General features: G+C 39.7%; 2 protein-coding genes across 2 annotated transcripts; one reads left to right on the forward strand and one right to left on the reverse strand.

Moving 5' to 3' along the window:
* Positions 1–10720: 10720 nt before the first annotated feature.
* LOC131455351 (SLAIN motif-containing protein 1-like) lies at positions 10721–25919 on the reverse strand. Its single transcript, XM_058622924.1, has 10 exons — positions 25297–25919; positions 22503–22639; positions 18574–18762; positions 18263–18382; positions 17114–17263; positions 16046–16435; positions 15902–15913; positions 15399–15548; positions 12013–12325; positions 10721–11667 (listed from the first exon to the last, which is right to left on the reverse strand). The coding sequence occupies exons 1-10, from the start codon at positions 25719–25721 to the stop codon at positions 11592–11594; spliced, it is 1962 nt and encodes a 653-aa protein (XP_058478907.1). The 5' UTR covers positions 25722–25919; the 3' UTR covers positions 10721–11591.
* On the forward strand, positions 13244–14992 carry LOC131455352 (nuclear factor 7, brain-like). The gene is made up of 2 exons (XM_058622925.1): positions 13244–13331; positions 13439–14992. Exon 2 carries the CDS (start codon positions 13456–13458, stop codon positions 14845–14847), a length of 1392 nt encoding a protein of 463 aa, XP_058478908.1. The 5' UTR covers positions 13244–13331; positions 13439–13455; the 3' UTR covers positions 14848–14992.
* Positions 25920–26360: the final 441 nt, after the last annotated feature.

Raw genomic sequence — 26360 nt, forward strand, 5'->3', positions numbered from 1 at the left:
AGTGATTTTGGACAACATACTATACTATGACTTTTTTGACTCATTCTGGTGACATACTATACTTTGACGTTTTTGTCTCATTTAGGACGACATACTATACTATGACTTTTTTGATGTATTTTGGACGACATACTATACTATGACTTTTTTGACTGATTTTGGACGACATACTAACCTATGACTTTTGTCACTGATTTTGGACGACATACTATACTAGAAAACAAGAAACAACACCTCTGGCTGTGTTTGTTTAAAGTGGCATGTACAGTAAAGTGTAAGTGAGTGTGTGTGCATGGAGGCTGCTGTGTGGGCTGGGTCCATGGTTTCAGAGGTATGACTTTTTTGAGTGATTTTGGACGACATACTATACTATGACTTTTTAGACTGATTTTGGACGACATACTAACCTATGACGTTTTTGACTGATTTTGGAAGACATACTATACTATGACTTTTTTGATGGATTTTGGACGACATACTAACCGATGATGTTTTTGACTGATTTTGGACAACATACTAACCTATGACTTTTTGGACTGATTTTGGACGACATACTAACCTATGACGTTTTTGACTGATTTTGGAAGACATACTATATTATGACTTTTTTGATGGATTTTGGACGACATACTAACCGATGATGTTTTTGACTGATTTTGGACGACATACTAACCTATGACTTTTTGGACTGATTTTGGACGACATACTAACCTGTGACTTTTTTGACTAATTTTGGACGACATACTATACTATGACTTTTTGGACTGATTTTGGACGACATACTATACTATGACTTTTTTGACTCTTTTTGGACGACATACATACTATGATTTTTTGATGTATTTTGGACGACATACTATACTATGACTTTTTTGACTGATTTTGGACGACATACTAACCTATGACTTTTTTGTCTCATTTTGGACGACATACTATACTATGACTTTTTTGATGTATTTTGGACGACATACTATACTATGACTTTTTTGACTGATTTTGGACGACATACTAACCTATGACATTTTTGACAGATTTAGGACGACATACTAACCTATGACTTTTTGACTGATTTTGGACGACATACTAACCTATGACATTTTTGACTGATTTAGGACGACATACTAACCTATGACATTTTTGACTGATTTAGGACGACATACTAACCTATGATGTTTTTGACTGATTTTGGACAACATACTAACCTATGACTTTTTGGACTGATTTCGGACGACATACTATACTATGACTTTTTTGATGTATTTTGGACGACATACTTACCTATGACTTTTTGGACTGATTTCGGACGACATACTAAACTATGACTTTTTGGACTGATTTTGGACGACATACTAACCTATGACTTTTTTGACTAATTTTGGACGACATACTATACTATGGCTTTTTGGACTGATTTTTGACGACATACTATACTATGACTTTTTTGAGTGATTTTGGACGACATACTAACCTATGACTTTTTGGACTGATTTTGGACGACATACTATACTATGACTTTTTTGAGTGATTTTGGACGACATACTATACTATGACTTTTTTGACTCATTTTGGACGACATACTATATTATGACTTTTTTGACTGATTTTGGACGACATACTAACCTATGACATTTTTGACTGATTTTGGACGACATACTTACCTATGACTTTTTGACCGATTTTGGACGACATACTATACTATGACTTTTTTGACTGATTTTGGAAGACATACTAACCTATGACTTTTGTCACTGATTTTGGACGACATACTAACCTATGACTTTTTGGACAGATTTTGGACAACATACTAACCTATGACTTTTTGGACTGATTTTGGACGACATACTAACCTATGACTTTTTTGACTAATTTTGGACGGCATACTATACTATGGCTTTTTGGACTGATTTTTGACGACATACTATACTATGACTTTTTTGAGTGATTTTGGACGACATACTAACCTATGACTTTTTGGACTGATTTTGGACGACATACTATACTATGACTTTTTTGAGTGATTTTGGACGACATACTAACCTATGACATTTTTGACTAATTTTGGACGACATACTATACTATGGCTTTTTGGACTGATTTTTGACGACATACTATACTATGACTTTTTTGAGTGATTTTGGACGACATACTAACCTATGACTTTTTGGACTGATTTTGGACGACATACTATATTATGACTTTTTTGACTGATTTTGGACGACATACTAACCTATGACATTTTTGACTGATTTTGGACGACATACTAACCTATGACTTTTTGACCGATTTTGGACGACATACTATACTATGACTTTTTTGACTGATTTTGGAAGACATACTAACCTATGACTTTTGTCACTGATTTTGGACGACATACTAACCTATGACTTTTTGACTGATTTTGGACGACATACTTACCTATGACTTTTTTGAAAGATTTTGGACAACATACTAACCTATGACTTTTTTGACTGATTTTGGACGACATACTAACCTATGACGTTTTTGACTGATTTTGGAAGACATACTATACTATGACTTTTTTGATGGATTTTGGACGACATACTAACCTATGATGTTTTTGACCGATTTTGGACGACATACTATACTATGACTTTTTTGACTGATTTTGGAAGACATACTAACCTATGACTTTTGTCACTGATTTTGGACGACATACTAACCTATGACTTTTTGACTGATTTTGGACGACATACTTACCTATGACTTTTTTGAAAGATTTTGGACAACATACTAACCTATGACTTTTTTGACTGATTTTGGACGACATACTAACCTATGACGTTTTTGACTGATTTTGGAAGACATACTATACTATGACTTTTTTGATGGATTTTGGACGACATACTAACCTATGATGTTTTTGAGTGATTTTGGACGACATACTAACCTATGACTTTTGTCACTGATTTTGGACGACATACTAACCTATGACTTTTTGACTGATTTTGGACGACATACTAACCTATGACTTTTTTGAAAGATTTTGGACAACATACTAACCTATGACTTTTTTGACTGATTTTGGACGACATACTAACCTATGACGTTTTTGACTGATTTTGGAAGACATACTATACTATGACTTTTTTGACCGATTTTGGACGACATACTAACCTATGATGTTTTTGACTGATTTTGGACAACATACTAACCTATGACTTTTTGGACTGATTTCGGACGACATACTAACCTATGACTTTTTTGACAGATTTTGGACAACATACTAACCTATGACTTTTTGGACTGATTTTAGACGACATACTAACCTATGACGTTTTTGACTGATTTTGGACGACATACTAACCTATGACTTTTTGACCGATTTTGGACGACATACTATACTATGATGTTTTTGACTGATTTTGGACAACATACTAACCTATGACTTTTTTGACTCATTTTGGACGACATACTATATTATGACTTTTTGACCGATTTTGGACGACATACTATACTATGACTTTTTTGACTGATTTTGGACGACATACTAACCTATGACTTTTGTCACTGATTTTGGACGACATACTAACCTATGACTTTTTGACTGATTTTGGACGACATACTAACCTATGACTTTTTTGAAAGATTTTGGACAACATACTAACCTATGACTTTTTGGACTGATTTTGGACGACATACTATACTATGACTTTTTTGAGTGATTTTGGACGACATACTAACCTATGACATTTTTGACTAATTTTGGACGACATACTATACTATGGCTTTTTGGACTGATTTTTGACGACATACTATACTATGACTTTTTTGAGTGATTTTGGACGACATACTAACCTATGACTTTTTGGACTGATTTTGGACGACATACTATATTATGACTTTTTTGACTGATTTTGGACGACATACTAACCTATGACATTTTTGACTGATTTTGGACGACATACTAACCTATGACTTTTTGACCGATTTTGGACGACATACTATACTATGACTTTTTTGACTGATTTTGGAAGACATACTAACCTATGACTTTTGTCACTGATTTTGGACGACATACTAACCTATGACTTTTTGACTGATTTTGGACGACATACTTACCTATGACTTTTTTGAAAGATTTTGGACAACATACTAACCTATGACTTTTTTGACTGATTTTGGACGACATACTAACCTATGACGTTTTTGACTGATTTTGGAAGACATACTATACTATGACTTTTTTGATGGATTTTGGACGACATACTAACCTATGATGTTTTTGACCGATTTTGGACGACATACTATACTATGACTTTTTTGACTGATTTTGGAAGACATACTAACCTATGACTTTTGTCACTGATTTTGGACGACATACTAACCTATGACTTTTTGACTGATTTTGGACGACATACTTACCTATGACTTTTTTGAAAGATTTTGGACAACATACTAACCTATGACTTTTTTGACTGATTTTGGACGACATACTAACCTATGACGTTTTTGACTGATTTTGGAAGACATACTATACTATGACTTTTTTGATGGATTTTGGACGACATACTAACCTATGATGTTTTTGAGTGATTTTGGACGACATACTAACCTATGACTTTTGTCACTGATTTTGGACGACATACTAACCTATGACTTTTTGACTGATTTTGGACGACATACTAACCTATGACTTTTTTGAAAGATTTTGGACAACATACTAACCTATGACTTTTTTGACTGATTTTGGACGACATACTAACCTATGACGTTTTTGACTGATTTTGGAAGACATACTATACTATGACTTTTTTGACCGATTTTGGACGACATACTAACCTATGATGTTTTTGACTGATTTTGGACAACATACTAACCTATGACTTTTTGGACTGATTTCGGACGACATACTAACCTATGACTTTTTTGACAGATTTTGGACAACATACTAACCTATGACTTTTTGGACTGATTTTAGACGACATACTAACCTATGACGTTTTTGACTGATTTTGGACGACATACTAACCTATGACTTTTTGACCGATTTTGGACGACATACTATACTATGATGTTTTTGACTGATTTTGGACAACATACTAACCTATGACTTTTTTGACTCATTTTGGACGACATACTATATTATGACTTTTTGACCGATTTTGGACGACATACTATACTATGACTTTTTTGACTGATTTTGGACGACATACTAACCTATGACTTTTGTCACTGATTTTGGACGACATACTAACCTATGACTTTTTGACTGATTTTGGACGACATACTAACCTATGACTTTTTTGAAAGATTTTGGACAACATACTAACCTATGACTTTTTTGACTGATTTTGGACGACATACTTACCTATGACGTTTTTGACTGATTTTGGAAGACATACTATACTATGACTTTTTTGATGGATTTTGGACGACATACTAACCTATGACTTTTTTGACTCATTTTGGACGACGTACTATACTATGACTTTTTGACCAATTTTGGACGACATACTATACTATGACTTTTTTGACTGATTTTGGACGACATACTAACCTATGACTTTTGTCACTGATTTTGGACGACATACTAACCTATGACTTTTTGACTGATTTTGGACGACATACTAACCTATGACTTTTTTGAAAGATTTTGGACAACATACTAACCTATGACTTTTTGACTGATTTTGGACGACATACTAACCTATGACGTTTTTGACTGATTTTGGAAGACATACTATACTATGACTTTTTGATGGATTTTGGACGACATACTAACCTATGATGTTTTTGACTGATTTTGGACAACATACTAACCTATGACTTTTTGGACTGATTTCGGACGACATACTAACCTATGACTTTTTTGACAGATTTTTGACAACATACTAACCTATGAGGCCACACGGTGGTGTAGTGGTTAGCACTCTCGCCTTGCAGCGAGAAGACCCGGGTTCGAGCCCCGGTTGGAACAAGGGCCTTTCTGCATGGAGTTTGCATGTTCTCCCCGTGTGTGCGTGGGTTCTCTCCGGGTACTCCGGCTTCCTCCCACAGTCCAAAAACATGCAATGTGGGGATAGGTAAATTAGACAATCTAAATTGACCATAGGAGTGAGTGTGAGAGTGAATGGTTGTTTGTCTGTCTCTCTATGTGGCCCTGCGATGGACTGGCGAACTGTCCAGGGTGTACCCCGCCTATCGCCCGATGTAGCTGAGATTGGCACAGCACCCCCCGCGACCCTCTAGCAGAGGATAAAGCGGTAGATGATGACTGACTGACTGACTAACCTATGACTTTTTGGACTGATTTTAGACGACATACTAACCTATGACGTTTTTGACTGATTTTGGAAGACATACTAACCTATGACTTTTTGGACTGATTTTGGACGACATACTAACCTATGACTTTTGTGACCGATTTTGGACCACATACTAACCTATGACGTTTTTGACTGATTTTGGACGACATACTAACCTATGACGTTTTTGACTGATTTTGGACGACATACTAACCTATGACTTTTTGGACTGATTTCGGACGACATACTAACCTATGACTTTTTTGACAGATTTTGGACAACATACTAACCTATGACTTTTTGGACTGATTTTGGACGACATACTAACCTATGACTTTTTTGACTAATTTTGGACGACATACTACACTATGGCTTTTTGGACTGATTTTGGACGACATACTATACTATGACTTTTTTGATGGATTTTGGACGACATACTAACCTATGACTTTTTGGACTGATTTTGGATAACATACTAACCTATGACTTTTTGGACTCATTTTGGATGACATACTATACTATGACTTTTTTGATGGATTTTGGACGACATACTAACCTATGACTTTTTTGACTCATTTTGGACGACATACTATATTATGACTTTTTGACCGATTTTGGACGACATACTATACTATGACTTTTTTGACTGATTTTGGACGACATACTAACCTATGACTTTTGTCACTGATTTTGGACGACATACTAACCTATGACTTTTTGACTGATTTTGGACGACATACTAACCTATGACTTTTTTGACTGATTTTGGACGACATACTAACCTATGACGTTTTTGACTGATTTTGGAAGACATACTATACTATGACTTTTTTGATGGATTTTGGACGACATACTAACCTATGATGTTTTTGACTGATTTTGGACAACATACTAACCTATGACTTTTTGGACTGATTTCGGATGACATACTAACCTATGACTTTTTTGACAGATTTTGGACAACATACTAACCTATGACTTTTTGGACTGATTTTAGACGACATACTAACCTATGACTTTTGTGACCGATTTTGGACCACATACTAACCTATGACGTTTTTGACTGATTTTGGACGACATACTATACTATGACTTTTTTGATGGATTTTGGACGACATACTAACCTATGACTTTTTGGACTGATTTTGGATAACATACTAACCTATGACTTTTGTGACCGATTTTGGACCACATACTAACCTATGACTTTTGTGACCGATTTTGGACCACATACTAACCTATGACGTTTTTGACTGATTTTGGACGACATACTAACCTATGACTTTTTGGACTGATTTCGGACGACATACTAACCTATGACTTTTTTGACAGATTTTGGACAACATACTAACCTATGACTTTTTGGACTGATTTTGGACGACATACTTACCTATGACTTTTTTGACTAATTTTGGACGACATACTAACCTATGACTTTTTGGACTGATTTTGGATAACATACTAACCTATGACTTTTTTGACTCATTTTGGATGACATACTATACTATGACTTTTTCGATGTATTTTGGACATCATACTATACTTTGACTTTTTTGACTAATTTTGGACGACATACTAACCTATGACTTTTGTGACTGATTTTGGACGACATACTATCCTATGACTTTTTGACCGATTTCGGACGACATACTAACCTATGACGTTTTTGACTGATTTTGGACAACATACAATACTATGACTTTTTTGAGTGATTTTGGACGACATACTAAACTGTGACTTTTTTGAGTGATTTTGGACGACATACTAACCTATGACTTTTTTGACAGATTTTGGACAACATACTAACCAATGACTTTTTGGACTGATTTCGGACGACATACTAACCTATGACTTTTTTGACAGAATTTTGATGACATACTAACCTATGACTTTTTGACCGATTTCGGACGACATACTAACCTATGACTTTTGTGACTGATTTTGGACGACATACTATACTATGACGTTTTTGACTGATTTTGGAAGACATACTAACCTATGACTTTTTTGACTAATTTTGGACGACATACTATACTATGACGTTTTTGACTGATTTTGGAAGACATACTATACTATGATTTTTTTGATGGATTTTGGACGACATACTAACCTATGACTTTTTTGACAGAATTTGGACGACATACTAACCTATGACTTTTTGACCGATTTCGGACGACATACTAACCTATGACTTTTGTGACTGATTTTGGACGACATACTATACTATGACGTTTTTGACTGATTTTGGAAGACATACTAACTTATGACTTTTTTGACAGATTTTGGACGACATACTAACCTATGACTTTTTGGAATGATTTTGGACGACATACTAACCTATGACTTTTTGGACTGATTTTGGACGACATACTAACCTATGACTTTTGTGACCGATTTTGGACCACATACTAACCTATGACGTTTTTGACTGATTTTGGACGACATACTAACCTATGACTTTTTGGACTGATTTCGGACGACATACTAACCTATGACTTTTTTGACAGATTTTGGACAACATACTAACCTATGACTTTTGTCACTGATTTTGGACGACATACTAACCTATGACTTTTTGACTGATTTTGGACGACATACTAACCTATGACTTTTTTGAAAGATTTTGGACAACATACTAACCTATGACTTTTGTCACTGATTTTGGACGACATACTAACCTATGACTTTTTGACCGATTTTGGACGACATACTAACCTATGACGTTTTTGACTGATTTTGGACGACATACTAACCTATGACTTTTTTGACTGATTTTGGAAGACATACTAACCTATGACTTTTGTCACTGATTTTGGACGACATACTAACCTATGACTTTTTGACTGATTTTGGACGACATACTAACCTATGACTTTTTTGAAAGATTTTGGACAACATACTAACCTATGACTTTTTTGACTGATTTTGGACGACATACTAACCTATGACGTTTTTGACTGATTTTGGAAGACATACTATACTATGACTTTTTTGATGGATTTTGGACGACATACTAACCTATGATGTTTTTGAGTGATTTTGGACGACATACTAACCTATGACTTTTGTCACTGATTTTGGACGACATACTAACCTATGACTTTTTGACCGATTTTGGATGACATACTAACCTATGACGTTTTTGACTGATTTTGGACGACATACTAACCTATGACTTTTTTGACTGATTTTGGAAGACATACTAACCTATGACTTTTGTCACTGATTTTGGACGACATACTAACCTATGACTTTTTGACTGATTTTGGACGACATACTAACCTATGACTTTTTTGAAAGATTTTGGACAACATACTAACCTATGACTTTTTTGACTGATTTTGGACGACATACTAACCTATGACGTTTTTGACTGATTTTGGAAGACATACTATACTATGACTTTTTTGATGGATTTTGGACGACATACTAACCTATGATGTTTTTAACTGATTTTGGACGACATACTAACCTATGACTTTTGTCACTGATTTTGGACGACATACTAACCTATGACTTTTTGACTGATTTTGGACGACATACTAACCTATGACTTTTTTGACTGATTTTGGACGACATACTAACCTATGACGTTTTTGACTGATTTTGGAAGACATACTATACTATGACTTTTTTGATGGATTTTGGACGACATACTAACCTATGATGTTTTTGACTGATTTTGGACAACATACTAACCTATGACTTTTTGGACTGATTTCGGACGACATACTAACCTATGACTTTTTTGACAGATTTTGGACAACATACTAACCTATGACTTTTTGGACTGATTTTAGACGACATACTAACCTATGACTTTTTGGAATGATTTTGGACGACATACTAACCTATGACGTTTTTGACTGATTTTGGACAACATACTAACCTATGACTTTTTTGACAGATTTTGGACAACATACTAACCTATGACTTTTTTGACAGATTTTGGACGACATACTAACCTATGACTTTTTGGACTGATTTTGGACGACATACTAACCTATGACGTTTTTGACTGATTTTGGAAGACATACTAACCTATGACTTTTTGGACTGATTTTGGACGACATACTAACCTATGACTTTTGTGACCGATTTTGGACCACATACTAACCTATGACGTTTTTGACTGATTTTGGACGACATACTATACTATGACTTTTTTGAGTGATTTTGGACGACATACTATACTATGACTTTGACCTTAGGGAGTTTTCACTAGAATGCCTTGCAGGAGCAGGCACTCCTTTTTGCATTTACAAAAAAATGCAAAGTATTCAGTTTTTGTGTTTTCTTTCCCCTGCAAGACAAGCCAATTTAAATTCTACCACTAGATGGCGTCATTAGATAAATCAAAATCCACCTCGTCTGCATGACTGCTAAAAACAAAGTGATAGATTCGATTTTTATTGTTTTCCTTGTTTTTAACCCCACAAAAGTAAAGAAAGAGGCAAAGTATTTTGTCATTTATTAAAATATTTCAGTCATTCTGTCCAACACTGTTTACAGAAGATTCTTTTTTTAAAATGTGCCAGGGTTAAAGGTCATTAAGAAATATAAGTCAAATATTGGAAACAAAAGGGTGCAACATGACTTTGTGTCCAACTGTGAAATGTAAAACATTAGTGCAAACATTAGTGGTGACAACAAGAAAAACATCAGTGAATTTGTTAAGTGCAACAACAACAACAACCGTTTTTAAAGTGTGAGACAAATCTTGTAAACACATTAAGACACATTCAAAAAATGCACTTATATCTCATCAATATAGATTATTATGTGTGCACACTTAATATTTAACTTTGTACACAAATAAATACTTTAATAATTCGATTTAAAAAAAGAAAAATTACACCAAGTGTGCCCAAAGTAAACGGGACTGAAAACATTTTAGCAGCATCGTTGGCTCTCGTCGCCACAGGAAAAACACCTGATTAATCTAAAAATTTAAAACTAAAACATGAATAAATAGAGAACTGTGAAGCTCTTAATAAAAATTGGCAGCCCTCTTTAGTAAATACTGGGAACCTACAGCCAGTGTTTTATTGCACAAGAGCAACAGGAAACGTCTCCCACTTGGCACGGAACAAACTCAGTCAACAGCTCCAGAATATTCTGCATAGAATCAAACGATGTGTTCGTGTAGTGACAGCAAACTTTTCTATTCTATTCTATGCAGGATCTCATATTTAAGGTAAGTTTTTTACTTTTTGGTCAAACCCAGTCAGTGTAAAAAATGGAAAACTCGGTATTGGAGGTGTGGCAGGTTTACCCCAGCCAGCGGGGAGACACTGCACCGCCCACTTCCTGCTCAACCTCTCGTCAGTAACAGCCGTCTTTCCAGGTGCTGTCACGAAGGGCACTGAGGGTGGACAAGGTCTTTGGAGGCGTCAGTAAACTGAGGAAGAAAAACAGGAACATGGATCATGATTAAAACAATTCAGGCCTATTCAAAATAATCTATTTCCAATACTGAGATGTTTTATAAATGTAATGTAATGTAGAAAATATACATGGGGAAAAAAAACACCCATGGCCACAAATTAGTATTTTGTAGCCACGAGTGTTTTTTCAAATAGGTAAAACATGCACAAAATATTAATTTGTGGCCATGAAACACTAATTTGAGGACACAAAATAGGTAAAACATGTGCATAATATACTAATTGTGGCATGCATTCAGCGAGGCTGATGATATAAAATCAATATTATTCATGTTTTTATTAAGATATAAAAAGACAACCTTCGTGCTGGTTGGGAAACCTTGCTGCGAGGGGTGGAGCTTGTGATGCCCACAAAGGAGGCGGGCCGGGGAAGGCTTCTGCGGGGAGTGTTGGGTGTGGAACTGGTGGAAGTCCCACCTCCGCCGGCAGGTTTGCTGAGGTAAGGGATCCCACTGTTTGTCCCACTGTTGCTGTTCAGAGACTGGAGGCTGGTGGAGGTCGAGCCCTTGATGGTGGGACTGACGTAGGCAGTGGCCTTTAGTGGCTGCCGTGACAAGGACGAGAAATTCCCGACACTCTGGACTCTGTTTTGAAGCTGACCTGGGGAGGGAACTGGGAGGGGGTGGCGGTAAAAAGAAATCATAGTCCAATACACCTTTTTCGTAATATGAGAATAAAGTCATAATCTTTTGAGAATAAAGTTGTGATCTTTCGAGAATAAAGCCGTCATTTTATGAGAATAAAGTCGTAATTTTATGAGAATAAAATTAATATTATGAGAATAAAGTCGTAATCTTTCAAGAATAAAGTCGTAATTTTTCGAGAATAAAGTTGTAATCTTTCGAGAATAAAGTCGTAATCTTTTAAGAATAAAGTCGTAATCTTTCAAGAATAAAGTCGTCATCTTTCGAGAATAAAGTCGTCATCTTTCGAGAATAAAGTCGTAATCTTTCAAGAATAAAGTCGTAATTTTCCGAGAATAAAGTCGTAATCTTTCAAGAATAAAGTTGTAATCTTTCAAGAATAAAGTCGTAATCTTTCGAGAATAAAGTCGTCATCTTTTGGAGAATGAAGTCGTAATTTTTCCCTGAGCAAGGTACCCAAACCCCCCATTTGCTCCCTGGGCTCTTCTCAGAGGCTGCGCCCCTGCACCTAGTTCTAGGAAGGTTTCTAGTCGAGGATGGGTTAAATGCAGAGAAGTAATTTCCCCAAGAGGATAAATAAAGTACAACAAAAAACAAATCAACTGGTGGACGTTTTAGAGGACTGTGTGAAGGTCAAAGTGCACTGGCTCAAGTGTTTGAGGAGGTTGATGGTGTCTCTTCACTGTGGTGTTAGGGGAGTTTGACCCTGGTGGAGCTCCAGGAGACCTTTACCCTGGACAGAGAGCTGCTGGTTGTTCATCAATAGTTCCTCCAGGATAATAAAGACTCCATGAACCTTGAACACTCGTGGTGACAGCAGCAGGCTCCGCCCCCTCACCTGACTCATCTGACATGAACCAGGAAACAGTCAGTCGTCGTCGGTGAGTGAAGAGACGCAGATTGACACACGTCCTCGGAGTCCAGCTACAAGAAAGAAGACACTGCTGCTTCGCCCACTTGTCCACACACTGAAGGTGAGTTTGACAAAAACCTCCACTCAAAGTGAACTTCAGTGACGTCAGTAGAGGAGGAGGGAGTCCTGACCATGTGACTGACCACTCTGTGCCTGCTCTGTTTTCAGCTACTATCACAGACATAATGGCCTCCAGATTAGAGGAGGATCTCTGCTGTCCGGTCTGTCAGGAGGTCTTCAGAGATCCTGTGGTTCTGTCCTGTAGCCACAGCTTCTGTAAAGACTGTGTGAAGAGATGGTGGAAGGACAGACCAACAACAGACTGTCCTATTTGTAAGAGAAGGGCTTCAATGGACCCACCGTGTAACCTGGTTTTAAAGAACACGTGTGAGACCTTCTTACAGGAGAGAAGTCAGAGGTCTTCAGAGGTTCTCTGCAGTCAGCACTCAGAGAAACTCAGACTCTTCTGTCTGGACCATCAGCAGCCAGTGTGTCTCGTCTGCAGAGATTCAGAAAAACACAGCGGCCACAAGATCAGACCCATCGATGAAGCTGCACAACAACCCAAGAAGCAACTACAGGAAACTCTGGAGACCCTCAAGAAGAACTTAAAGAGTCTGGAAGAAGTTCAGGTGAAGTTTGATCAAACAGCAGATCACATTAAAGTCCAGGCCCGACACACAGAGACACGCATGAAGGAGCAGTTTAAGAAGCTTCATCAGTTTCTAGAAGAGGAAGAGGAGACCAGGATGGCTGCACTGAGGGAGGAAGAGGAGCGGAAGAGTCACATGATGAAGGAGAAGATGGAGGCTCTGAGCAGAGAGAGAGACGCTCTATCAGATACAGTCAGAGCCACAGAGGACGAGCTGAGAGCTGAAGACGTTTCCTTCCTGCTCAGCTACAAGGCTGCAGTGGACAGAGTGCAGCAGCGCCCCCTGCTGGAGCCACATCTGCACTCAGGAGCTCTGATAGATGAGGCCAAACACCTGGGCAACCTGGCCTTCAACATCTGGAACAAGATGAAGGACGTGGTCTCCTACAGTCCTGTGGTTCTGGACCCAAACACTGCTCATCCAAGACTCATCCTGTCTGAAGATCTGACCAGTGTGAGACGAGGATCCAGACAGAAGGTTCCTGACAATCCAGAGAGGATGGATCGTAACATCAGTGTCCTGAGCTCTGAGGGTTTTAACTCAGGAACTCACAGCTGGGACGTCCAGGTTGGAGACAACAAATTTTGGACAGTGGGAGTTTTAGAGTCTTCCCAGAGGAAAGAAAGAGACATACGGTCTGGATTATGGGGGATAACTTTATATGAAGATAAATACCACACAGGGTCATCAGGTGAAGTCTCTGTTCTCCAGCTGAAGAACAAGATCCAGAAGTTCAGAGTGACTCTGGACTGGGACGGGGGACAACTGTCCTTCTCTGATCCGGATACTAACACACTCATACACAGACACACACACACTTTCACACACACCGTGTTTCCATTCATTAACACTGGAGACGATGATGCTCTTCCAGTGAAGGTGTTACCAGTGAAGGTTTGTGTGACAGAGGAACAGAGCAGTTAGAGACAAACAGCAGGGACAGTGCAGAGAACTGAACCAGGTTCTCTTTGACGTGTCTGATTCTTCTGCTTGTTTATTTTTCACTCGTGTAAAACATTTTCACTGTCACTTTTTATTCAAAGTAGTAAAATCAGTGATTAGAGATCAATCTGTGTTTGATTCATTCAAGTGTTAATGTTTGACTGTCTCACACTCACTCACACACCCACACACATACACACACACACGAAGTTCAAAGGACACTAGGCGTAAAACAACAGACTTGGCCGTACATCCCATAAATACATCAAACAACGTTTGAGAATAAATTTGTAATATTATGAGAATAAAGTTGTAATATGAGAATAAATTTGTAATATTATGAGAATAAAGTCGTAATATGAGAATAAATTTGAATTATTACGAGAATAAAGTCGTAATCTTGAGAATAAAGTCGTAATATTCTGAGAATAAAGTCGTAATCTTATTCACATAATAATAATTTCATTTCAGAAAAAAAAGAAGTTTGAATTGAAGTTACATAAAGGAGAAAAGAAAGAAGTGTCGTCACTTACTGGAGGACTGCAGCCGAGCGAGGCCGCTGGACGAGTCAAAACTCAGGCTGCTGCGAAGCAAACAAGGCGAAGCACTGGAAAGGGCTGGGCTGGGCACACTGGGCATGCTGGGAGTTCGGACCAGGTTCGGCATGCTCCTCCGCAGCTTATCTAACAGAGAGACACGACAACACAACAAGAAGTTTTCTCATGCACTATTTTTTATTTATTTTTTTCCCTGTAGGAGACACAAAGCTCTCCGCTCTTAACGCTAATCCCATCAAACTCTCGCCGTCGCCTCAGAATGGAAACACTCCAGTCTGAGAGCTTTAAGCTCAGTTGTACAAGAGGCTTAGACAGAGTTATTATTAAGTGGTTAGAGCATCGGTGGTCAGTGTGTGGTCAGTGTGGTCAGAGTGTGGTCAGTGTGTGACGGCAAACATGGGATGCTTCTTAAAATGATAAATAAATTGTATCATGGCGTTTAGAAAGTTAAATAGTAGCAGAAAATAATGTCAACTTACTCTCAAATTCGGCTAAACAGGACGCAGACGTGTCCCCAAAAACATTCCACATACACAACATAGAAACAGAGATCATCTCATTAGTTCTGATCAGAATAAAAGGGTTTACTTCAGTTGTCTTCATGTAGGATATAAGAGATATACCTGATCCTGGTCTGAAGCCCTGATGCTCGGATGCGCAGAGGTTGCCCAGTCCCAGACCCAGACCCAGACCCAGTCCCTGGGTTTGGGACAGAGGTTGAAAGGCGAAGCCAACAGAAGGGTGTGGGGGGGTTGAGGGAGTGGAAGGAGGCGTGCACAGGGAGCTTGTGCTTCTTCGCCAGTCTCTGATGCTGGAGAAGGTGTGCGAGTGCGGCAGGCGGGTGAGGCGCGGCTGCGGCGGCGGCAGGAGGCCGTAGTCTTCGTCGTCCTCCTCCTCGTCTTCCTCCTCCAGGTCGGGCCCGGCGCTGAGCTGGCTGAGCTGGAAGCTGAAGCTCTGGCTGCGGCGGTTGGCCAGCAGGGACGACGACGTGCTGGCGTAGTCCTGCCTTAGACCTGCGGTGGGGGAGATGTGAGGGCGAGCGGGCAAACACACGCACACACAGACACACACACACACAGACACACACAGACAGAATCATCACCTCCTCGGGTTAATGAAGCTGAAGTAGCGATGAGCTCTGAGATCTGGGGTCACGTGTTAAAATATTAGAAAGGAGGAACAATGGACAGAGAGTCAGGGAGGAAGGGAAGAGGCGTTCACTGACACAGTCAAGGCAGAAAATACAGAATAATATCAAATAAATGTCTTAATTTTAGCCTGAAATGCAGATTAAATCATATTTGAAAGCTGGTCACTGAACTTTAATCCTTATTTGATACTCAGTGAAAATGTGTCTGAGGAATGAAAGTGTATTTTTGAACAGAAACTACTCAAAACTGCTCCAATGTCACTCATACACATGATGATTTGACCAGATTTACACAGTTTACATTTAAGCTGTGAACAAAACTTACAAACCTGATCAAATAAAGTCAAAGTATTAACTACTGTGTTGCCTCCTTTCCAGGTATTGTGATGCAGTGCCCTACTTTTACCACATGTTCCTGTAGCTCTGTAACCACTGGCCTAAAATAAAGAACACGGCCGTGCAGTTTTTAATAACACACCAAACTCTGAAGGCAAAAACACTATCATTAGACGCGTGGAGTCTGAGCCTATAAATAACTCACTCTCCTCCTGCAGCCGCGCCATGACCTGGACGTCGGTGAGGTCGTGCAGTTTGTATCCCAGAGCGATGGAGTCGTCCTCCACCTCTGACGCACCGAGGTCGCTGTCCATGGACGACTGAGGACTGAGCGCCGAGCGTCTCAGGCTGCGACCTTAATGTAAAAAAAAAAAAAAAAGATTCGTGTCAATTTCCTGCTCCTCGATCTCATTTCACCTCCTCACAGAGACAGTGCTGCTGAGCTACGTTCAGTTTCCTTGTAAGTATCCTCTGATGGAGGATGAGAACACATTATACTCGTTTATTTAAATCACTTCTGAAACCTGTGGCTCTGGGTTTAATTTAAATGTAAAAAAATCCCCCTTAAAAACACCTAAGCCTCAACATGTAGAATTATTTTAACCATAAAAGGTGAGTCAGTGCTTTTTTGCCCATTTTTCCAGAATAACTTTCAAAATCTTATTTTACAGTTTACTGCCTGTTGAAATAGTGTACTGACAATTTAAAATGAAGAAAAACAAAAGGTTTTATTTAGAAAAAAACACTGTATCAGATTTTTGTGTGTTAAATTTAACATTTGAACAGTTACAAACATATTTAAAACAACATTTGTTTGAGTTTTTTTTGTCTCAATGTCCAAAAACAGGCCAAAAGAATGGAAACTATTGGCCCTTTTAAGATAATATAAGATAAGATAAGATAAGATATTTTTCCGATAGCACAAACTGCCGTGTACGCTTGTGCAAACATGGAATTTTATTTCACAATAACTGACTGTCATGCTGTTTTTTGGCCAGCAAAGGATGGATTTAGGATTTCGATGTGGGTCACTATCCGAGGAAGAAGAAACGTTCTGCTGCTTTAAGCAAAAAGACCCACGTCCTCATTATGTTCCCCTGCAGCTTTGCCCTGCGCTGCTTCTGGAACACAACAGTCATTTTTCCATCGCTAATAAAGCAAGTGAATGTGTCACGTGTTCACACTCAAGGCCTGAAGCCTCTTCTGGGATGTGTACCATTTCAAGAATGTTCATTCATATGCCGTCTGAGTGCATTCTGGTCCGTTTGAGACCTGAAAAACCTGGAATTGAATCGTTTTTAACATGGAAAAACAGACACAGGGAAAGAGGACACAAAGCAGCAGTGACTCTTACTTCTGCTGAGTGGATGAGGGAGGAACGTGGGAGTCCTGTCGGCTACAGAGGACAAGTCCTTCCCCACGGGACTCAGCGTCCGATGGAGGACTGGGTGGAGCGGGGAGGAGAAGGATGGAGCTGAGGAAGGGAGGGATGTTCCAGAGCAGGAATTGAAGCAGAACTACTGATCATGAAACACTGCTGCAAATATGTGAAAGGTCATCGTCTTATCTTGCAGTTATAAGAAGCACTTTAATATAAAATACACACAAATATTAATATAAGTATTATAAAAGGTTGATAAAGTTGATAAATGTTGCTTTTTATACCAGAAAGACCTGAGTGTGACGCAGGAGACACGCGTGCCGTTGTTTGGTTACTGTGTCTCTCCGACGGCAGTGGAGTGGAACACTGGGGGGCGCTGATGGGGGACACTCCTGCAACTCGACGGATGGGACCGGGGGAGGAGGAGCAGGAGGAGGGGGAGGGGCTTGTCAGGGAGCTACGCCACCTGGAGACTGAGGATGGAGAGCAGAGAGGGAGCAGATATTAACATCATTTGTTATTAAATCATGGTCAGATTGATTGGTCACCTTAAAGTGTAAGTGAATATCTTAAAAAAAAGGTTATTGTGGGTTTTTTGTTTTACATATAAACATACATAAAATAATCTTCAGTGTAGTGCAGTCATTTAGTTTAAAATAAATATGATTATTATTATGATAAATATTAACTTGTTCTGGCTTAACTGACCAGTATTGATTGATTATAAAATGGCGTATTGCTGTTCAGGGCTGCAACTGATGATTATTTTCATCATCAATTAATCAACTAATTGTTTTGAAAATTCAGAAAATGTTGAAAATGACGATGTTCTCAAAGGTGTCATTGTGTCCACAAACCCAAATGATTGAGTTTTAATGATTTCTTTGTGATATGGAACAAAGAAACCAGACAATATTCACATTTAAGAAGCTTAAAAAAAACAAAACACTCACACACTGATCAATCAATTATCCAAAGAGTTGGCATTTACACCCATTCACTCACACATGAGCATGAAGAATAGTGGAGCCTGGAATCTAACCCACAACCTTCCAGTTATAAGATGTCTGGCTCTACCACTGAGCTACCAACAGAAGACAAAAGCTACACACGCACACACACGCGCACACACTGTCCTGAACAAAGGACAATTACCTCATCATCATCTGTGTCTGTCACCGACTGCTCCATTTGTCGGCTCCACATGTGCTCAGCACCAAACACAAAGCCATATTCAGAACCACACACACACACACACACACACACTCTATTCACAGAGGCAGAAATGAACATACAGGTGTGTGTGTGTGTGTGTGTGTGTTTCTGAACCACCCAAACACAAAGAGGGCTATTTCCTGTGTTCACAACCAGCCTTCAAATGCACCATCTGAAGGCCCTCGAACTGAGACACAGCTAATGTGAATACAAGCCACTTAGCTAAGAAGCGGGTGCAACCCTTTCATGTAAACTGTTTCCAAGGCAACCGCTCGCTCTCCCACTTCCACTGTACTCAACCTCAGGCAGGAGACAGCAGGCGGAGAGCAGGTGGGAGGATTCCTCTGCAGCTTTAACTGTTGCACAGGCTCTGGCAACCGCCGACCAACTTCAGAGCACAGAGGCAGAAACCAGTAAACGGATACTAGCAAACAGCTACTAGCAAACAGATACCAGCAAACAGGTACTAGCAAACAGATACCAGCAAACAGGTACTAGCAAACAGGTACTAGCAAACAGGTACCAGCAAACAGGTACTAGCAAACAGATACCAGCAAACAGGTACCAGCAAACGGGTACTAGCAAACAGATACCAGCAAACAGGTACCAGCAAACGGGTACTAGCAAACGGATACTAGTAAACGGATACTAGCAAACAGATACTAGCAAACAGATACTAGCAAACGGGTACTAGCAAACAGGTACCAGCAAACGGGTACTAGCAAATGGGTACCAGCAAACGGGTACCAGCAAAAAGGGAATTGCAAACGGATACCAGCAAACAGGTACTGGCAAAAGGGCATCAGCAAACGGATACTAGCAAACAGGTACTAGCAAACAGATACTAGCAAACGGGTACTAGCAAACGGGTACTAGCAAACGGGTACCAGCAAACGGGTACCAGCAAACAGGTACTGGCAAAAGGGCATCAGCAAACAGGTACTAGCAAACAGATACCAGCAAACAGGTACCAGCAAACGGGTACTAGCAAACAGATACCAGCAAACAGGTACCAGCAAACGGGTACTAGCAAACGGATACTAGTAAACGGATACTAGCAAACAGATACTAGCAAACAGATACTAGCAAACGGGTACTAGCAAACAGGTACCAGCAAACGGGTACTAGCAAATGGGTACCAGCAAACGGGTACCAGCAAAAAGGGAATTGCAAACGGATACCAGCAAACAGGTACTGGCAAAAGGGCATCAGCAAACGGATACTAGCAAACAGGTACTAGCAAACAGATACTAGCAAACGGGTACTAGCAAACGGGTACTAGCAAACGGGTACCAGCAAACGGGTACCAGCAAACAGGTACTGGCAAAAGGGCATCAGCAAACAGGTACTAGCAAACAGATACTAACAAACGGGTACTAGCAAACGGGTACCAGCAAACGGGTACCAGCAAACGGTACCAGCAAACGGGTACCAGCAAAAAGGGAATTGCAAACGGATACCAGCAAACAGGTACTGGCAAAAGGGCATCAGCAAACGGATACTAGCAAACAGGTACTAGCAAACAGATACTGTTTATCTGAAGTTAACTGTGAATTTTCCAATCAAATCAATGTTTGATATTTTAGTCCAGTATAAAATAGACTGGCCGACTTTTTTTTTTTTAGGCTAAAGCAAACAGTGCTGTTAATTAGAGCAGTTTGAAATGTCAAAGATGTTATTGGTGCAAAAGGATGCACGAAATTGTCTTTAAAATTTATGATCAGATATTATTACACACCGGCCAATATGACTAATGACTAAAATAATAGGTTGAAAAAGCTGCTATTACCTCCTTGACTTCTGCGATAGCGCCCCCTACAGCCATTTTTTGACATACCGGCTTAAGCCGATATATGGGCATATTGGATTTTGCCAAAAAAATCAATCCAATATTGTGCATCTCTAGTGTAAATTTCTGACAACATAAGATGTTGAAAAAAAAGCACAACAATTACCAACAAAGACTTATTTCCTGTGAAAAACGACCTGGTGAGTGACTCTCAAAGCGTGGGAAGACCCACGCTGGTGAGTCTGACACCAGCTCCTCTCATTATTCCTGGGTGTTAAACTTCCTGCTCTGATAAAGAACCGTGGGAGCCGTCACATTCACACACACATTACAAAGAGACTCGCTAAAAATCTGGATCTGCTCTTTTCTTGGTGTATTGTCAAGTAACCATGACAACACTGGATGCAAGCCAAGAGACACCAATTTCCAGTCTCCTCTCATCAATTTATGGAGACATGGACACGGACACTTTTCCTACTTTACTTCCTCAAATCTGTTTCCTTGCAGCCATGTACAGTAGGTCAGCTGACCTGAGCCTGATCTGCTTAAAGCTGTGAGACGTGGACAGATTATAATCTGAGAGTCCACTGCCCTGCTTGTCCTCATTAAGTCCCAGTGTTGTGATGAATGTGTTTCAGCTCTGACCTGAATGTTATTGGAGGCAGCAACAGAAAATTGGTTTTATCACTCTTTGGCTAAAATCTAATCTGACACATTTTGACAACATCCAGTCAATAAACGCAAAATCTAGGACATAAATATTGGGTTTAATCTAAGGTTTCTATCTAAGGTTGGGTCCCCAGCTCCTCCTGGTGAAGCATGGTAATCCCAGATCCAGATGAGACATGAGATTAACTTTAACGTGTTCTGGTTCTTGCCATTTTATTGAAATTTGGATTAATTGTTCAGCCTTACTCGAAAATAATGTCAAATCCCCAGGGATTATATTATCCATGAAAATGACCGTCAAGATGCCAAAAAGAGACACTGACGTGACTTTGCATGTTGCTCCACAAGCACTTGAATTGTAGCTGCACTTTATTTTAGGTTTTACTCACATGCTGAGTCAGGACAATTCAAACCAGATTTTCAGAACCAACCTTGAGACACAGTTGTATGTTGCAGTCGTTCATTGACACGCGACTCTGAGTTTAATCCCAGACGTTATTGTCGCGCAGCAGAATCACGTTATTCACTCTAAACTCGTACCTTGTTCCAGCCGCAGGGAGAGCGACCGCCGAGCGGCCTCCACCTCTGACTTGGGACGTTCCAGAACCTGCCGGCACCACTGCTGTGGCGCCACGGTGTCGTCCGTGAACTCTTTAGTTTTCGACGACGTGTACAACCTGAAATGAGTCCAGAGTCAGGAACAACATCAAATCATCTGCTGTTCTTTTAACAATAATCGTTCAAAATCAGGCGTCTCAAACTGAAATGACTCGGGGGCTAATGCACTTCTAGACTGGTCAGTGAAGGGCCGCTTAACTGAAAAAGGGAAAAAGCAAGAGGTTGGTTTACAGGTTTGTGATGTGATCTTAATATTTCATCTTGATTATGGCAAAAATAACAAAAAAACATTTGCGATCATATTTCACAGACTTTCAAAATAAAAGTGACTCAAGAGGTCGACTGATACAGGCTTTTCTAAAGTCTGATGAACAACCACTGGCTGATATATGAAATAAAATACAATACAGTTTATTATATTTATAAATAGATGTGATGAGAGTAAGAAATTCCCATACTTTGTGTTTTCTTCACTGAAAACACACCATCGTGTTTTTTCAGTCCCAGTATATTATGATTCGTCTCACACACACACGTGTCTCTCTCGGGGAAACGTATCTCTCTCTGAACACCTCCTCACTATTTTCACGCCATCTTTTCTTTTGTGCCTCCTCCTCCTCCTCCTCCTCCTCCTGCTGCTGCTGCTGACTCACATAAATCTGTGGCTGGAGCTGATGTTGAGTCTTGTAGATGTGAGGAAGAGGAGCTGCAGTGAGCTTCATTATTCTGACAGAACCTCCTCCTTTACTCTGCAGGCAACATGGAGGAAGCTGAATTATAGATTAAAATCTGCACTGGCATCAGGTGAAAGTCTGACCTGACACATAAACACACTCACTGTATATGTGATGCTCAAGCTGAATAAACCGCAGCAGATATTTTATAATAGAAGGAAAATATGTTTTATTTTAAAAAGGTAAAACAGGGTTTTAACCTCTTGACTCTTCCACCCTGTGTTGTGTTTTATTGTTGTATTTGCATCTCTTGTCTTTTTAAATGTTTATTTAAGAGCTGCAATCCTTGTATTATGAAAGGTGCTATGCAAATAAAGTTTATTGAAACTCAAGGAGTTCTTCTTTTTCTTCTTCGTCTTATTATTATTTTTCCTCGAAATGAATGAACATTTTTTAGGGCCTGAACAAACCCCAGAACACAGGGATTGAATATTTCCGTGTGAAAGTCGTTCAGTGGAGAAGTGTGGAACATTGGAAGTGGGAGGGGCTAAAAACTGACACAAAAAAACTTCCATTTATTATCACTATCAACAAATCTAACCTTATTTAGCAGATTTTAGTAATCGAAACTAATGTTTGCTGCACAGTGGTGTGCACAGATATTTGGAAGAGAAGGGGCGTTAAATTAAAAGGGCACCGTGGTAGGTTATGGATTATTGATATCCCAATGAACTGATGATTTCTTTTAATGTCTAATATGTTACCGAAAATTAAATTGTAACTCTTTTGTAGGTGCATTTATTTTTTTACTAGACAAGAACGTTTTTACAAGATCTCATCTGGCCTACATTTAAAACCTTGGACACTTTAGATGTGTAAGAATACACATACACATTTTGTATTCCACAGGCTTTTTTGGAAACACCTCCCAGAGTGGGAAAATCTCAAAACGTGTAGAGAATACACCTCTTTAGGAGAAGAAAAATGTTTAATTGTAAAATAAAGAAAGAGGAGAAAACAAAACCTATTTTTACTTGAATAAACAAAGCAGACGAGTGATTGTTCCACAGACAGTCTGCTGTATTGTGACTGCACATCCACAGCTCGTCTGTGACTCAGTTGCAGTTTGATTCGACTTGAGCGGCAGAATAGTGCATTTCCTTCTCAGAAAGCTGCGTGTCGGAGCTTAGTTTAACTTTTTATTTATTTTTATTTTTGAAGATGTCACACTGTTAAATATCTGCTCCTGCTTTTGCTCCCCAGTTTTCCTTTCACCCCAACCTGTCGAGGCAGATGCTGCACATGTTTGAGTTGAGTTTTTTTGCTTGGGTTAATCTTTTCTTTCTTTCTAAAAGTTTCTGCCTTGAGATAATGCATGTTGTGATTTGGCTAACTGGAATTCCAACATAACTGAAAACCTGACAGATATAACAGAGTCACTTCCTTTTCTGTCTCTCTTTCTTTCTTTGTTTTCTTCACTGAGCTCTTCTTTCTGTCACATCAGCCATTTATATTCTGTATTTATGTTTGTACAACATTAAAATAAATGGGAAATAAATAGGTGAATAAAAGCTAGAATTCTGCCTCATGATAATATTATTGTGTCATTTGTTCTGCTCAGACACAACAGACGCAAAATAGCCTTTAGCTACAATCTGGCATCATTATAGTCCAATCATATCCCTGCTCCTGATTCAATAAATAAATAAATAAATAAATAAATAAATAAACAAACACGAGGAGACAAACATGTGCCAGATTTCTGCTCCTGCATTTGTTTGCAAACATGAACATTTGGGTTTGTTTCTCTGCAGAATCTCTAACAAGGAAACAGAGCATTATAATTCAAACATGTCCCTCACAGACAGGAGGAGTCTGGTGCAGACAAGTGTCTGAGAAGTAACCTCCAGTGTGTGTGTGTGTGTCTTTGTGTCTTTGTGCAGGACAGGTGTGTGCACACCTCACATACATGTACATGTTGCATTTACATACAACTGCCATGACTTTCATTAACATATGTTGCAGAAAAAGAATCTGTTTACCAGGTTTCATCAGACTCGTCTGAGCAGCGCAGGGAATCCAGGTCCAGAAGCTCCAGCTCATCCAGTACCGACGGCCTGGCTGCTGCGTCCTCCGCCTCCTCCGCCTCCTCCTCCTCCTCCCCCGCAGCGGCGGCTCCATCCCCGGCTGCGTGCGGGCGGTAATAGTCGATGGGTTCCTCCGGAGGCGTTAAAGCCCTCAGAGACGCCTGGCACTGCAGGGTAGGCAGCGGGCCGGGCAGCCTGAACGAGACAGGCGCATTGGGGTCGCCCGAGCAGCCGCTTGCGCGGTACCGCAGCTGCTCGTTCTGCCGCTCCAGTTTCCGCACGAGCTCCTGGAGCTTCTTCACCTCGAGCTCCGCGTTCACGCTGTTACTGTTGCAGTCCACCTCGGTCATGATCGCGGGGCTCAGCACCGCTGCCTCCATGGAAGAATGTGACGCGTGAGCAGCCGCTGCCTCGCCTCCAGGTTTGGTGCAGAAATGATGAACAGGTGCGGCAAAGACGCTGCGGCGGTGCACGGTTCACCCGCTCAGCCCCGGTCTCTCTCTCTGTCTGTGTGTGTGTGAGTGTGTGTAGAACAACAGAAGTGGGTCTACTACGACTGTCTGCGCTGTCACTCACTGTGGTGACAGCGTGTGACTCCTCCCCTTTTTCACACACACTCACGGCACTGATTACAGGTAATCACATCACTACACTACACCTGTCTCACTTTACATAAACTCCCACACACACACAGAATATCGCGATATTTTTAAAGAATTTTACACCGCAGAGTAAACTTTACATTAATTACAAATCTATTTTTTTATGACCTCAGCAGAAAGAGTTCCAGACACACCTGGTCTATGATTATCTGCCGCCATCTTGTGGCCACGCTTGGTTATCGCACCAAATTGGAAACCTGTCATTTTTACAGGAAAATCAGTCCAAACTGGGAAAAAAAAAGGTTAAGCATATAATCACTTTTCATCTTTAAAAATAAAGAAATAATGAACCTTATTAGCATTTGACCTGTCAATCATCTCGGATTTAGAGCTTTTAGAACCAAAGTTGGTTTGTTG

Source organism: Solea solea, chromosome 2 (assembly GCF_958295425.1).
Source record: "Solea solea chromosome 2, fSolSol10.1, whole genome shotgun sequence".
Classification (NCBI taxonomy): domain Eukaryota; kingdom Metazoa; phylum Chordata; class Actinopteri; order Pleuronectiformes; family Soleidae; genus Solea; species Solea solea.